At 40.3% G+C, this 13,141-nt stretch overlaps 1 protein-coding gene across 1 annotated transcript in view; it reads left to right on the forward strand.

Moving 5' to 3' along the window:
• Positions 1-13,141, forward strand: part of smg1 (SMG1 nonsense mediated mRNA decay associated PI3K related kinase) — a 170,740-nt gene that overhangs the window by 84,822 nt on the left and 72,777 nt on the right. The window contains exons 26-32 of the mRNA XM_087997587.1: positions 4,716-4,825; positions 6,426-6,573; positions 7,653-7,812; positions 8,247-8,367; positions 9,192-9,440; positions 10,576-10,863; positions 10,956-11,100. Coding sequence (XP_087853713.1) covers positions 4,716-4,825; positions 6,426-6,573; positions 7,653-7,812; positions 8,247-8,367; positions 9,192-9,440; positions 10,576-10,863; positions 10,956-11,100 — 1,221 coding nt within the window. The remainder of the gene's footprint in view (positions 1-4,715; positions 4,826-6,425; positions 6,574-7,652; positions 7,813-8,246; positions 8,368-9,191; positions 9,441-10,575; positions 10,864-10,955; positions 11,101-13,141) is intronic.

A 13,141-nucleotide genomic window follows, 5' to 3' on the forward strand; every position in this document is an offset into this window, starting at 1 on the left:
TGGTAAATTGCCCATAGTGTTAGGTGCATTAGTAAGAGGGAAATGGGTCTGGGTGGGTTACTCTTCGGAGGGTTGGTGTGGACTGGTTGGGTCGAAGGGCCTGTTTCCACACTGTAGCGAATCTAATCTTCATTTCTGTTGAGTGGTGATGGTGGGTCACCAACTTTAATTACTGTACTCAGTCTGGTGAAGACATTCCACAGTGCTGTTACTAGCAGCCTCCTGGATCCCAGTGACTGAAGAAATTGTGATGCCTTGCAGAGGAACTTTATCCCAAACATCTGCCTTTTTGGGTGTTGTAAGTCCAGAACTGCCTGGCTGGCTACCAAGAAACTGTCGGGAAGCAGTGCATTGTATATGCAGTCCACCTAACAGCCATGGTATGCTGTCGAGGCAGGCATTAGTAAATTCTGGCCACCTGAAGAAGGAGCAGTGCTCCAAAAGCTAGTACTTCCACATAAACCCTTTGGACGAAAACCTTTTTTTTTTAAACTTTATAAATTGAATGTCATTTTTGTCTGTGAAAGTGTAAATGGGCCTATTGGTGAGGCAGCCCAATTCTGATGTTATGACAAAGGGAAGGTTATCGATGAGACAGCCAAAGATGATGATGAAGAATGCAGCTGAAATGAAGCCATTAGTAAAGCTTTTTTAGTAAAGCTAGCTGATTGATCCTATTTTCCTTTCTTTCTTTAGATCCTTCTTCAGTCATGAGATGTGGGCATTGGTGATAGGGCCAGCATTTATTACCCTCCCCGATTTCTCTGAGGAGCTGATAGTGAAGTGGGTTCAGGGAAATTCACTCAGTGGTGATGAAGGGATGATATACTTCCAAGTCAGGATAATGGGTAACTTGGAAAAGGCTGTGCTCCCGTGTGTCTTGTCCTTCTAATTGGTTGAGGTTCTGAGTTTGGGAGGTTACATCTATGAGACCTTTGATTTTATTGTAGCACATCTTGGGGCCCCTGCAACCAATATTAGTGTGGTCAGATAATGGTCCTTGACTGCAGTTTTTTTGGTGCAAATATATTTCAACCACTGGGAAACATTTCCCCCTCCATCCCAATTGAGTTCAGTTTTCTTTGTCGACTTGATGCAGTAAGAGTTCATGTGCTGTCTCAATGCAACCTCTTTGTCTCTACTCTCCAGGAATTCATCTTTATTTTCTCTCTCTTATCCCAAGGCTGTTTGGGGTTTGTAATTAAGTAGCCTTGACATCCAAACTGAGTACTGCTGAACAAGACATTGTTCAGTGCCTCCTTCATTCACTCTGCATATTATTAGGAGTAAGCCAATAGAGAGATATTTGACTGGATTGCATTTAGTTCTTATTGTCGACCTATCTGAATAAATGTGCACACTTTTGGATCCTTACTAACGTTGCTGTACTGGAACAATTTAGCGAGAGATATGGTTCGTTAGTTCCAGACTAAAGGTCATTAGCTGGAACAATATGAGCCCATACTCCTTGCTGGGTTCTGTATACAGTTAGTTCTTCATGTTATGTAGAGTGAATTGAATTGGTTGCAGATTGTTGTCACTTATGGTGGGAACCTCAGAGAAGACCACAGCCAGAATTGAAGCTGTCTTAACCTCAGTTTTTAAACAAAAAAGTACCGAATGCAGTGTACTGCTGCCAGTTCAGGTGTTGGCGATGACTTCGATTAGCTTCTAGGCATAAGAGTAGTCCTAGATTTCATTAAAATAAACGTGCAGCACACAGAGGTAACTTCTACTCCTTAGTGACTGCATTGGATCAGATCTGGGGATGAGAATAGTGACTTTGCTTTCAAATTGGCTGATCGGTGTTTTTTTAAACTTGCAAAATTTTTAACAACATAAACATTAAAGGAACAGGAAATATTTTCTTTTGCACTTCTTCCTAATTAATAGTGACTGTAAGTTGTTTTCTTCCCCCTGATTTCCTTGCTGTGAAAAGCATTCAGTGATAAGCATGCTGTGGTGATTAATGCATGTATATAGGACCCAGAGGGGAAGCACTTTGATATTGAAATGTAAAATGAGATCTGGGAAATGGGCATTGAGAAATGAGAGTTGGTTGAGTTAGCAGAGGCTCAGTTGGCACCTGTTGACCCATACCCCGTGACCATACTGCCTCTGAGAGCAGCCTTCAAGGCGGATGCATGAAGGAAAGATAATTAGGAATAGAGCAGTGGTGTAATATTTGTTGAGATGATGGTTGATCTCTTGACCATATGACCTGCCTTTGCCCTAATCCTTCATACCTTCATGAACTATACCTTAGCAATGTAAGATTTTAAATTAATTCACTTAAAATTAAAATCAGTTGCTTTTTTCAGAAGTGCTGTAAATTTCCACCAAACATTACCATTCCGTGTGTAGAAGTGTTTTCTAATCTTACTCCTGAAGAATCTGCCCCTAATTTTGTGATAATGCTTCCTGTAGATTCCTCAACCAGTGGCAGTCATTTCTTCTACAGTGACCTCTTTCTCTTAATGCCTTGAAAACAATAACAAAAACCGTGTTATGTGAAGTCTTTCCCCTTAATTTAAACTTGATTTCCTGTAATTATTCTAGTATGTTTATGCTGCACTCCCTCCAAGGTCAATGTCAGCCATTAAGGTTTTGATGTCCAGAACTACCCTTGATACAGGCAAGTGTGGTTGCCTAAATGTTACAATAGCTTCTATTGTAATATTAAAAATACTCCAGATGCTGAAAACCTGAAATCCATAATAAATATGGTGAGCAGTCACAACCTGTTGATTAGAGTAACTGTCTGTTATCCCTGTTACACTATCTCCTAGCACCGATTTCAATTTTCCAACAAGTTTATAGAAATATAGAAAATAAGAGCAGAAGTAGGCTATTCAGCCCCTCGATCCTACTTCGTCATTTATTTTGATTGTGGTTGATTTGTCCAACTCATTAGCCTGTCCCTGCTTTTTCACTCTGATGCTTTGATATCTTTAGCCCTAAGTGGTATATCCAACTTCTTCAAATCATGCAATGCTTTGGCCTCATCTGCTTTCTTTGGTAGTTAATTCCACAGTCTTGCCACATTCTGGGTGAAGAAATTTCTCCACATCTTGCTCCTAAACGGTAAACCCTGCATCTTTCGATATCAATGACGGGAGATTGTGTTTTCTCTTGCTGGAAATGGGTACTGCAGATGCTAGAGATCAAAGTCCAGATTACAGTGATGCTGGAGAAGCACAGCAAGTCAGCCAGCATCCGAGGAGCAGGAAAAATCGATGTTTCAGGCAAAAGCCCTTCATCAGGAGTGTGTTTACTATGCCGAGTCCTGTTAATTTTGGGTTTTTGAAATCCCCCTCATGTCAATTCCGGTAAATATATTCCAAGCTGATTCAATCTCTCCATGTACATTAGTCTCGCTATCTCAGGAATCAGTTCAATAAATTATCTTTGATTTCCTTAAGGTGGCTAACGATTTGTAATGAGAGACAATTCCAAATGCCTTCTGGAATTCTATATGAATAATGTTGGTAAATGCTCCCTTTCCACTATTTTGTCACTACTACAAAAAATTAGTATAACCTTCCCACAATGCACACTGACACTGTTTAGTTGAAAGCGTTCAAGGTGACAGTCTTTCCTTTGTTATAGACTTTAATAATTTCCTGATAACAGATGTCTAGGTTAAATGCTCTTGATCTCTGATGTTGCTTTATTAACTTCTCAAACTCCGCCTTCATTCACCATAGTTTGCTTTTGTATAATTTTGATTCACAAAGTTTAGTAGTTTGTGATTTGTTTGTATTTATCGTTATCACATGAACTGAGATAAAGTGAAAAGTATTCTATTATGTGCTAATCAAGCAAATCATACCGTACATAAGTTTGTCAGGGTGATAGAACAGAATATAGTGTCACAGCTGCAGAGAAGATGCAGAGAAAGATGAACTCGAATATGAGAGGTGCATTCATAAGTCTGATATCAGCAGGGAAAAAGCTGTTCTTAAATCTGTTGGCATATATTTACAAATATTTCTATTTTCTACCTGATGGAAGAGGGTAGAAGAGAGTATAACCAGGGTTGGAGGGCTCTTTGATTATGTTGACTGTTTTCCCAAGGCAGTGCGAAGTGTCGATGGAGTCAATGGAAGGAAGGTTTTTACGATGGACTGAGCTTGTGGAAGCTTTTCGTCTGGTTTAGGATTTCTCTGTTTGGTAGATGGGTAATAAGGGTCACTGGATCCGAAACACTAACTTTGTTTTCTCTCCATAGATGCTGAGAGACCCACTGAGTTTCTCCAGCAATTTCTGTTTTTGTTTCAAATGGTAAACAGGTATTAGTATTAAGCCCATGAGACACCGAAGCAAAAGCATGTGATTCACCATATTGTTTCTGCTCTGCCATTCAATGAGTTCATGATCTTCAACTCCACTTGCTTGCCTTTCCCCATAGCCCCTTGATTTCCTTACTGTTTAAAAATCTGTCTATCTGCCTTCCATACACTTAATGACCCAGCCTCAACAGCTTTCTAGAAATTCACAGATTCACCAGCCTCTGAGAGAAGAAATGCTTCCTCATCTTTGTCTTAAATGTGTGACCCCTGATTCTGAGATTATGCCCTCTTACGCTGTGGGAAACTCTAGGATTAACAATCTTTCCGCATTTACCTTGTCAAGTCATGTAAGAATTTTAGTTTGAGAATTGATCTAAAAACACTAAGATGCAAGTATATTGAAGTCTTGTTATTTTGTTTCAGAGCCCTTGGAAGTTTTGAGTGTGGAGATTTCCCTGCATGTCAGGAACAGCTGGAACTGTTACCTGGGGAGGACATTAACTTCATCAATGGAGCTGTGAAAGAAAAATTAGGTATGAATGTGTACAATCCCATCTGTGCCCCATCAGCTGTCTTTTTCTCTATAGAATCATTACTGATTAAATAGGAGGAGTACTGGCAACAAATTTGCATTGTGATACAATGGCTTGAAGAGATGTATTTTGTCCTGTTGTTTTTATTATGAAGAAAGGTTGAGACAGTGCATCTCTATGACTCTGACCCGATAAGATGGTAAGCGGTCTGCTCACAGCCAGTGGAGTAAGCAACTTGAGGCCTTGGGGTTTCTTTTTAAATTTGGAACAATAGAAGCAGCCTGAATGGGTGGGGTCAAGCTCCCACCGAACCAGGCTTTTTAGATTTAGTTTTCAGCAGTTGCTGGGGTCTTGAAGCTGGATGTGGAAGCTCTTATTCCTTTCTCTGTTACAGCTAAAAGCTGGGGTTCTCTTCCTGCTGCTAGAATTGAATGTGAGACAATTTTCTTTGACTGAATTTACCTTTTCCAAGTGTGTTTATGGGATATTACTGTATGGAACAGTTAATTGGTAATATATCTAATATTTTGTTAAGCATTTCAATAGTTAGACTTACAGACAAAAAATTGGCTTATTTTAACTGTAGTGTAAAAATAGTGTGTTTTACTTAAGGTTGAGTTTGACCAATCAAATTGCATCTGGAATGCCTTACACTTTACAATAAGCAAAGGTTAGGGTTTGATCTTGTCCATAATAGTATATGCACAGACTATCTTGTTCAGTCCTTTGCTACCATTCAGTTAAGGTTGACATGTGCCTCAAGTCCTCTTTGCTATTTTTGCCTTCCTTTCCTTCACCTAACACATTATTATCTCTGTTCCAAAAATTTCAAATGTTCACCATCCAAAGCCTATTAATTCCATTTGATTTTCAACAACTCGAGCAGATTCCCTACTCAGACTTTTAAATTGCAAACTACACAGGAATGCAAGTTGTTTATGAATGTAGCCTCATAATTCATCTCTTTTCGCCTCTGGAGAATAAGTGCTGTACCCTTCCACAGGCAATATGTTCCTGAGATCCACTGACCAAAGCTGGATAGTATCCCACAGAGCCAGCCTGGCAAGACTCTGTCCTACACTCCTTCACCTGTCCCTGCAGCATGTATTCTGAACTGGATACTCTTTAAGATAAATGTATTAACATGACTTCTAGAGTTACTTCTAGAAAATCTTTCCTTCCATTATTTACCAAATTAATAGCTGTTCTTAGATGTGCTTGAATCATTTTTTTATTAGATTCCCCACAGTGTGGAAACAGGCCCTTCAGCCCAACCAGTCCACACAGATCCTTCGAAGAGCAACCCACCCAGACCCATTTCCCCTCTGAATGATGCACCTAACACTATGGGCAATTTAGCATGGCTAATTCACCTGACCTGCACATCTTTGGACTGTGGGAGGAAGCCCATGCAGACACTGGGAGAATGTGCAAACCCCACACAGTCACCCGAGGCTGGAATCAAACCTGGGACCCTGGTGCTGTGAGGCAGCAGTGCTAACCACTGTGTCACCGTGCCGCTCGAATGTTCATCTGCATGTTCAAATGAGGATGTTTACTGGTTAAGTTTAAAATAAATATTGAAAACGTATGTTTGTAGACATGAAAAAGCTACTTCCGAATGTGATGAGTCCTGACCCAAGGGAACTTCAGAAAGCCATTGAGGTTCAACTAATGAGGAGTGCTGTTTGTTTTTCTTCAACTATCGAACAAACAGAGCAAGAAAAGAAGCACCAGAACAGCACGGAGTGAGTGCATCCAATTGTGTTTGATAGTCATATAAATGTTATTTCTGTTGCATTGCACTGTGAGTCAGTGAAAAATGTTCATGGTGTATTTGAAGGGCATTAGAAATAGAAGCAGGAGATTTTGCAGCCTATTGAGCCTCCTTCTGCCAATCAAGCAAATCATGGCTGGTTTTGAACTTGACTTGCTTACTTGCTTCCTGAATCCCTTGACTCCCAAAGAGACTCCTGTTCAGTTCTAAATTATCATTTCTGATCATGAAACTGTGCCACTGTTATAGGTTCTCTTGTCAGGAGAAATAACTTTGGTGTCTACTGTTAGGAAGGATCCTCCAAAGAATGTTGCCAAATGGTAGTGCTTGATCCTTAATCCAATGTTCATTAGTTCTGGCTGGTCAGTGCTAAACTTGACTGCTCCCAGTTTTGTTTTTTTTCCCTAAATCTGTGTTTGTACACACACACATACACGCGCACACGCTCGTTCACTCGCTCACTCTTGAACAATTGCAACCATGACACTGCATGTTTATTTCTGGAGAGCTCCATCTCAATTACTTGGCTGAATTTAACTGAAACTTTTATTACACCATCACATGTATTTTTAGTCTAAGAATACTTTGGTGATCTCCCTGATTATTCAGGCAGCTGTTAGCTGCTGCATGAGACTTTTGTTTCACCTGAGGGATTCTGAAGCTAGGACAAATAACACCATCTTTGTGTCATTTAACTAAAAAAAAAAAGTTTTACCAGTATTGAAATCTAATTGGGTGCCTCTAACTTGGCTTATAGAAAATTAACTTGGTGTAACTACTGTAAGTGCTTTTATATATAAAAGAAATTCAACTGTACTTTTCTACTCCCAGCATTCTCTGATCACCATCGATGTTGCTTTCTGTGCCACCTCCCAACATTGGGAACTGCACAGGCAGCAGGTACTTTCACCTTTTGGTGCTTTTCTCAAACAGGATGCATTAAAAACTGATAGCTTGAACAAAATAAGGATTTTTCTAAAAATACTAACTATTGGAAATTGTACTTTTCAAAAGTAACGGAGTTGGTGTTGATTCAAATTTTTGATTTAGAAATACGGTCAGGTATCTGAAGCAGATGGCACGGGTTGCTGTTGGACCATTGAGACTGTCCACCTTATCAATGGCGGGGTCTCTGCCAATGCTGAGCACTCTACAGCTGTATTGTTCAACTGCACTTGAGAATACTGTGACAAACAAGCTGTCCACGGAGGTAAGTTTGTACACAGGACTTGTTTAACATACTGTGATTACATGACATATTGCAGAGAGCATTATAGTGATGTTTAGTCTTGTCAGATGTTTCACTGAATAACTCCAGGCAAATTGTTATAAATATATATATATATCAGTTACTGTCCAAATCAATTGAATTTCATGTTTCAGTTCTTATCCATAATCCTTTATGTTGTACAATGCAAGAAAGTAAGGGTTTATTGTTTAGCATGGAGAAACTGATCACATCTTGTTTGGTCGCTGCTTCTGAAACTGTTACTCTACTTTGCTCTGGTGTTGAGTTAGAACTGTGTTCAGACTCCCCTTATGATAACTGAATTGTTCTAAAATATGCATTAACGCATAATTGGGAATGGCTGTGTAGTTTGTACCAACTTGTTGAGTTATGGAAGCCAACTGTTTTTGGTCTAGGATTGTCTTCTACCACTGTACAGTGAAGCTCTACAATCCTGTAGGCAGCATGATGTCCGCCCCTGGCTTCAAGCTTTACGATACACAGTATTCCAAGCTCGTATAGCTGAAAAATTGAAAGGTAAGAAAAATATTTAATAGAAGAATAACAGCATTATAAAAGCATGCTACTTGGTTGATAATTTTATTAACTGCCCCCAAATTCCATTGACTTTACTCCTTTCCTTTGCTTTTCTGCCCTCTTGTGCTTTCCCCCGACTCTTCGTTGTCTTCCACAGCCCTCTACTCCTTCCTGCTTCTACCCCCTCACACTGCATAATCATCAGATAGGTGAATCCCTATAGTTTGCTTATGCCAGTTAAACCTAAGAGCAAATAAATAACTGAAAGGAGCTGAAGTCTTAAGGATTTTTTTAAAAAGACATTCTGTTGGATAATTGGGCAAGATATTGTCAAAGAATATTGAATTAGAATTAGGATCCCTACTGTATGGAAACATGCCCTTCAGCCCAACAAGTCCGCATCAACCCTCAGTATCCCATCCAGACCCATTTTCCTATATTTACCCCCAACTCATGCACTTAACCTATACATCCTTAAACACCATGGGCAATTTAGCATGGCCAATTCACCTAACCAGTACATCTTTGGACTGTGGGAGGAAACCGGAGCACCCGGAGGAAACCCACAGACACGGGGAGAATGTGCAAACTCCACGCAGACAATTGCTCAAGGCTGGAATTGAATCTGGGTTCCTGGTGCTGAGAGGCAGCAGTGCTAACCACCGAGCCACCATGCCGCCCCTGTAATGTTTCAGATTCTACATATGCATTCCTTAGGATGTTAAAGCACTGGCTCTCTGAAAGATTAAATTCATTTGTCTGGCGGAGCATGTAGTTTGGGTATTCAAAATTACTCTCAATTAATATTTTTGTTTTGTGTCCAGGATCCAGTACTTCAATTAATGGGCATCTTATGGAACTTGGGCTCACAGCTGTTAAATTTGCTCGGAAGCAGGGGAATGTCCTTTTGGCCACCAAGCTCCTGGAGCAGTGTAGTAAGACTTCATTAAGTGGTGCTAACACAACTCAAGATCTAGTCCATTTGTTCAAACAAATGTCACTGCATGGCACTGTTCATGAAAAGTGGGGACCAGAGCTTGATATCGAGAAATCAAAGCTGTTGTACACTGCAGGTAACTAAAAGGGAATTTTTGCATTTTATATTTGTATTAAATCTTAATATTTTCTGTCTTCCCATCTTCATTTTAGCCTGCATTTAGTCACCTTTAAGAAAAGAGGCAAAGAAGTAGTCTGCTTTTAGAATTTCACCATTCTGCTGTGCTACAGCCCAAGTTTTTTTTAACCTCTTTCCCTTGAAATATAAATGTATTTTTCTTATAGAATCCCAGTCATGACGTGAGCTGTTAGCTTTGGCCTTAGCAAGGGCTGCTTTAACTTAGATGTTGAACTGTTTAACAGGAGTTATGGGAATAACATTTCTCTTTTTGTAGCAGCTGCCTCTGCCCTACTCAGCCAGTGCAGTGAATGCATTAGTACTTTATGTGGAGAGGTACTTGCTGACCTGTATCTGATCATGGGGTTAGGTGGAAAGACAATGCAAATGATCATGGGCAGGAGCCAACACCATTGTGCATACATTGGACAGGCTTGGCTTGAATCTGCTGGCATTTAAAAGGTTTAGATCAGAGTGGTGTTGGAAAAGCACAGCAGGTCAGGCAGCATCAGAGGAGCAGGAAAAGCGACGTTTCGGGCAAAAGCCCTTAATCAATTTAAAGGGTCAGAGAGGGATTTGATTGAAACATCAAATTCTCAGGGGTTTTGACAGTGGATGTGGAGAGAGTATTTTCTGGATGGGAGAATCCTAAACTAAGTGTCATTATTTAAAAATTAAGTGTCTCCCATTTAAAGCAGATGAGGCCATATTTTTCTTAAGCAGCTCATGAGTCTGTTGAACACTCTTCCTGAAAAGTGGAAGCAATAGTCCTTGAATATTTCTAAAGCAGTAGTGTATGGTTCCTTGATAAGTAAGGAGTTTGAAAGTTATCAGGGTAAGGCAGGAAGGCAAATTTGAATTTACAGACAGATTAGTCATGATCTATTGAATGGTGGAGCAGGTTAGACTGGCTGAATAGTCTATTCATTGTACGGTTTTGTATATGCTTTCTTATTTGTGTATGACATTTAGTGTTCCAATTTTTTTTAACTTGAATCTTGTAAAATGTTTTGACTGAATGCATTTTATCAGTCTAACAGGACTTTGCTGAGAAATTATTACAAGTATCTGAAATATTTGATTAATGTCAATAGGTCATTCTACCCATGCAATGGAAATGCTGAGTTCTTGTGCCATAGCATATTGCAAATCCTCTAAAGCAGAATCAGCAGTAGCCAAGTCAATACTCACTTTGACCAAGTGGATTCAGGCAGAATGGAAGGAAATGTCTGTCCAGCTAAAGCAAGTTTTCAGAGCTCAGCAGCAGAAATCTCTTACTGGCCTGCCTACTTTGGCAAAAAGCATCCATACTTTGACTGAACTGACCCCTCCTAGCTTAATGGAGGAAGCAGCTTGTCCCAAAATGGTGGTTGAATCAACAGGTAAGTGTCTTGACCTTTCATAGCAATAAGCAAAAGTTTTGGACACATTTTAGCATGCTATTAAGATTGAATTCGAATTGTTCTATTTTCAGTGAATATTGGGGTTGGAGAACCTGACTTTATTTTAGGGCAGCTGTATCATCTATCAGCAGTTCAAGCGCCCGAAATAGCCAAATCCTGGGCAGCGTTGGCCAGTTGGGCTTACAGATGGGGCAGGAAGGTGGTTGATAATGCAAGGTAAGTGTGTGGATAATTTAGTTTCTAAATTATTCAGTTTCCCATAGGTTTGCACATGGGCCTTAAGAAACCCAGTCTGTTTAGAGGTCAGGAATAATTTACCAAAGCAGAGACATGTAATTCTGTCCCTGTTTTATTCATATATTTTAATCTTCCTGTTTTTGATTTTATATGCCTCATTGCAGAGAGGCACAGTCAATTGGGATGTGGGAGTTTCTGTGCAATATTGGCCGAGGAGCTGGAAGATTCGAGGTTACTAGATTCATGTAACATGCCATAATTATGTACATATTAAAAAGTCTTGATTGCAAATCGAAAACTGAAATAACTGCAAATGCTGTAAATCAGAAACAAAAGCAGAAATTGCGGAAAAAACTCAGCAGGTCTGGCAGCATCTGTAAAGAGAAATCAAAGTTAACATTTTGGGTCAACTGAGGAAGGGTCACTTGACCTGAAACGTTACCCTTGATTGCAAATCAGTTGTCTTGGCTTTAGCTAGGATATCAAAAATTGACACTGTGCTGAGGAGATTCAGTAAAATTATAACCAGAATGTGGGACTTGAGTTACAGAAACTGGAATTGTTATCTTTAAACATAGAGTTCATAAAGACGAAATTTTCATGGAAAATTGTGCACTTGTATAGCATTTTTCAGGACACGATGTCTCTGTAACTGATGTACTGTGTAAAGTGCATTCACTGTTGTAATCTGTGAAAAGGAGCAGCCACTTTGTGCACACAGGTGCCACAAACAGCAAAATGGTGACCAGATAATCTGTTAGTAATATTGATTGAGGGATGAATATTGGCCTGTACGCTATGGATAACTTCTGCTGCTGTGGTTCTGTTAGCCGAGCTGGAAGTTTTTGTTGCAAACGTTTCGTCCCCTGTCTAGGTGACATCCTCAGTGCTTGGGAGCCTCCTGTGAAGCACTTCTGTGGTGTTTCCTCCGGCATTTATAGTGGCCTGTCCCTGCCGCTTCCGGTTGTCAGTTTCAACGATCCGCATCCACGAACATCAACTAGCCACGAAACGACATGACCAGCTATCCCTAGTAGCCACACACGCAGACGACAAGCAACATGAATTTGACTGGGACAACACTACCATTATAGGGCAAGCAAAGAACAGCCAGGGAATTCCTAGAAGCAAGCCACTCATCCACAAACTCCATCAATAAACACATCGACCGGACCCAATATACCGGCCACTACAGCGGACAGCTGAAACTGACAACCGGAAGCGGCAGGGACAGGCCACTATAAATGCTGGAGGAAACACCACAGAAGCGCTTCACAGGAGGCTCCCAAGCACTGAGGATGTCACCTAGACAGGGGACGAAACGTTTGCAACAAAAACTTCCAGCTCGGCGAACAGAACCACAGCAACAAGCACCCGAGCTACAAATCTTCTCACAAACTTTGAATGGATAACTTTTTGAAGTAGTGGCTGTGGGATGTTTTACATCCATCTGAAGAGGCAGATGGCCTCAGTTTAGTGTCTTAATTGAAAATGGCACCTATGTGAGTGCAATGTTCTGTCATTCCTGCATTAATGTTAGCCCAGAGTTTTGGTACCTAAGCCTTGGATTGGAACTTGAACCTGGAACCTTAAGATTCATCTGACTGTGCTACCAGTTTAACTAAAGCTGAGACAAAATCATGAGTTGATTGTGTAAATAGAGAAATCATTTCAGTGCTATATGAATCGGTCATGAGAAAACCCAGCCCTGAATTGCAAACAAAAAATCTCAAGCAAGATGGCAATTTTTTAATGCAATGACTCACTCAGGAAAGCACTAGTGCTGGGATTAGATGCAGTAAGAACTTTCAAAAGGGTATTGGATAAGTATTCAGAGAGGAAAGATCTGCAGATTTAAAGGAAGGAACTAGGAAAGGCAAGAATCAAAGCCAGCAAAGGGGTGATGGGTTGAATGGCCTACTACTGTGTGTCTATCCATGTCTGATGATACTATGTTGTATACATATGCATTTAGAACAATACAGCACAGAACAGGCCCTTCGGCCCACGATGTTGTGCC

Source organism: Chiloscyllium plagiosum, unplaced genomic scaffold, assembly GCF_037043375.1.
Source record: "Chiloscyllium plagiosum isolate Xiang-an unplaced genomic scaffold, Cpla_swu_hap1 HiC_scaffold_20, whole genome shotgun sequence".
Classification (NCBI taxonomy): domain Eukaryota; kingdom Metazoa; phylum Chordata; class Chondrichthyes; order Orectolobiformes; family Hemiscylliidae; genus Chiloscyllium; species Chiloscyllium plagiosum.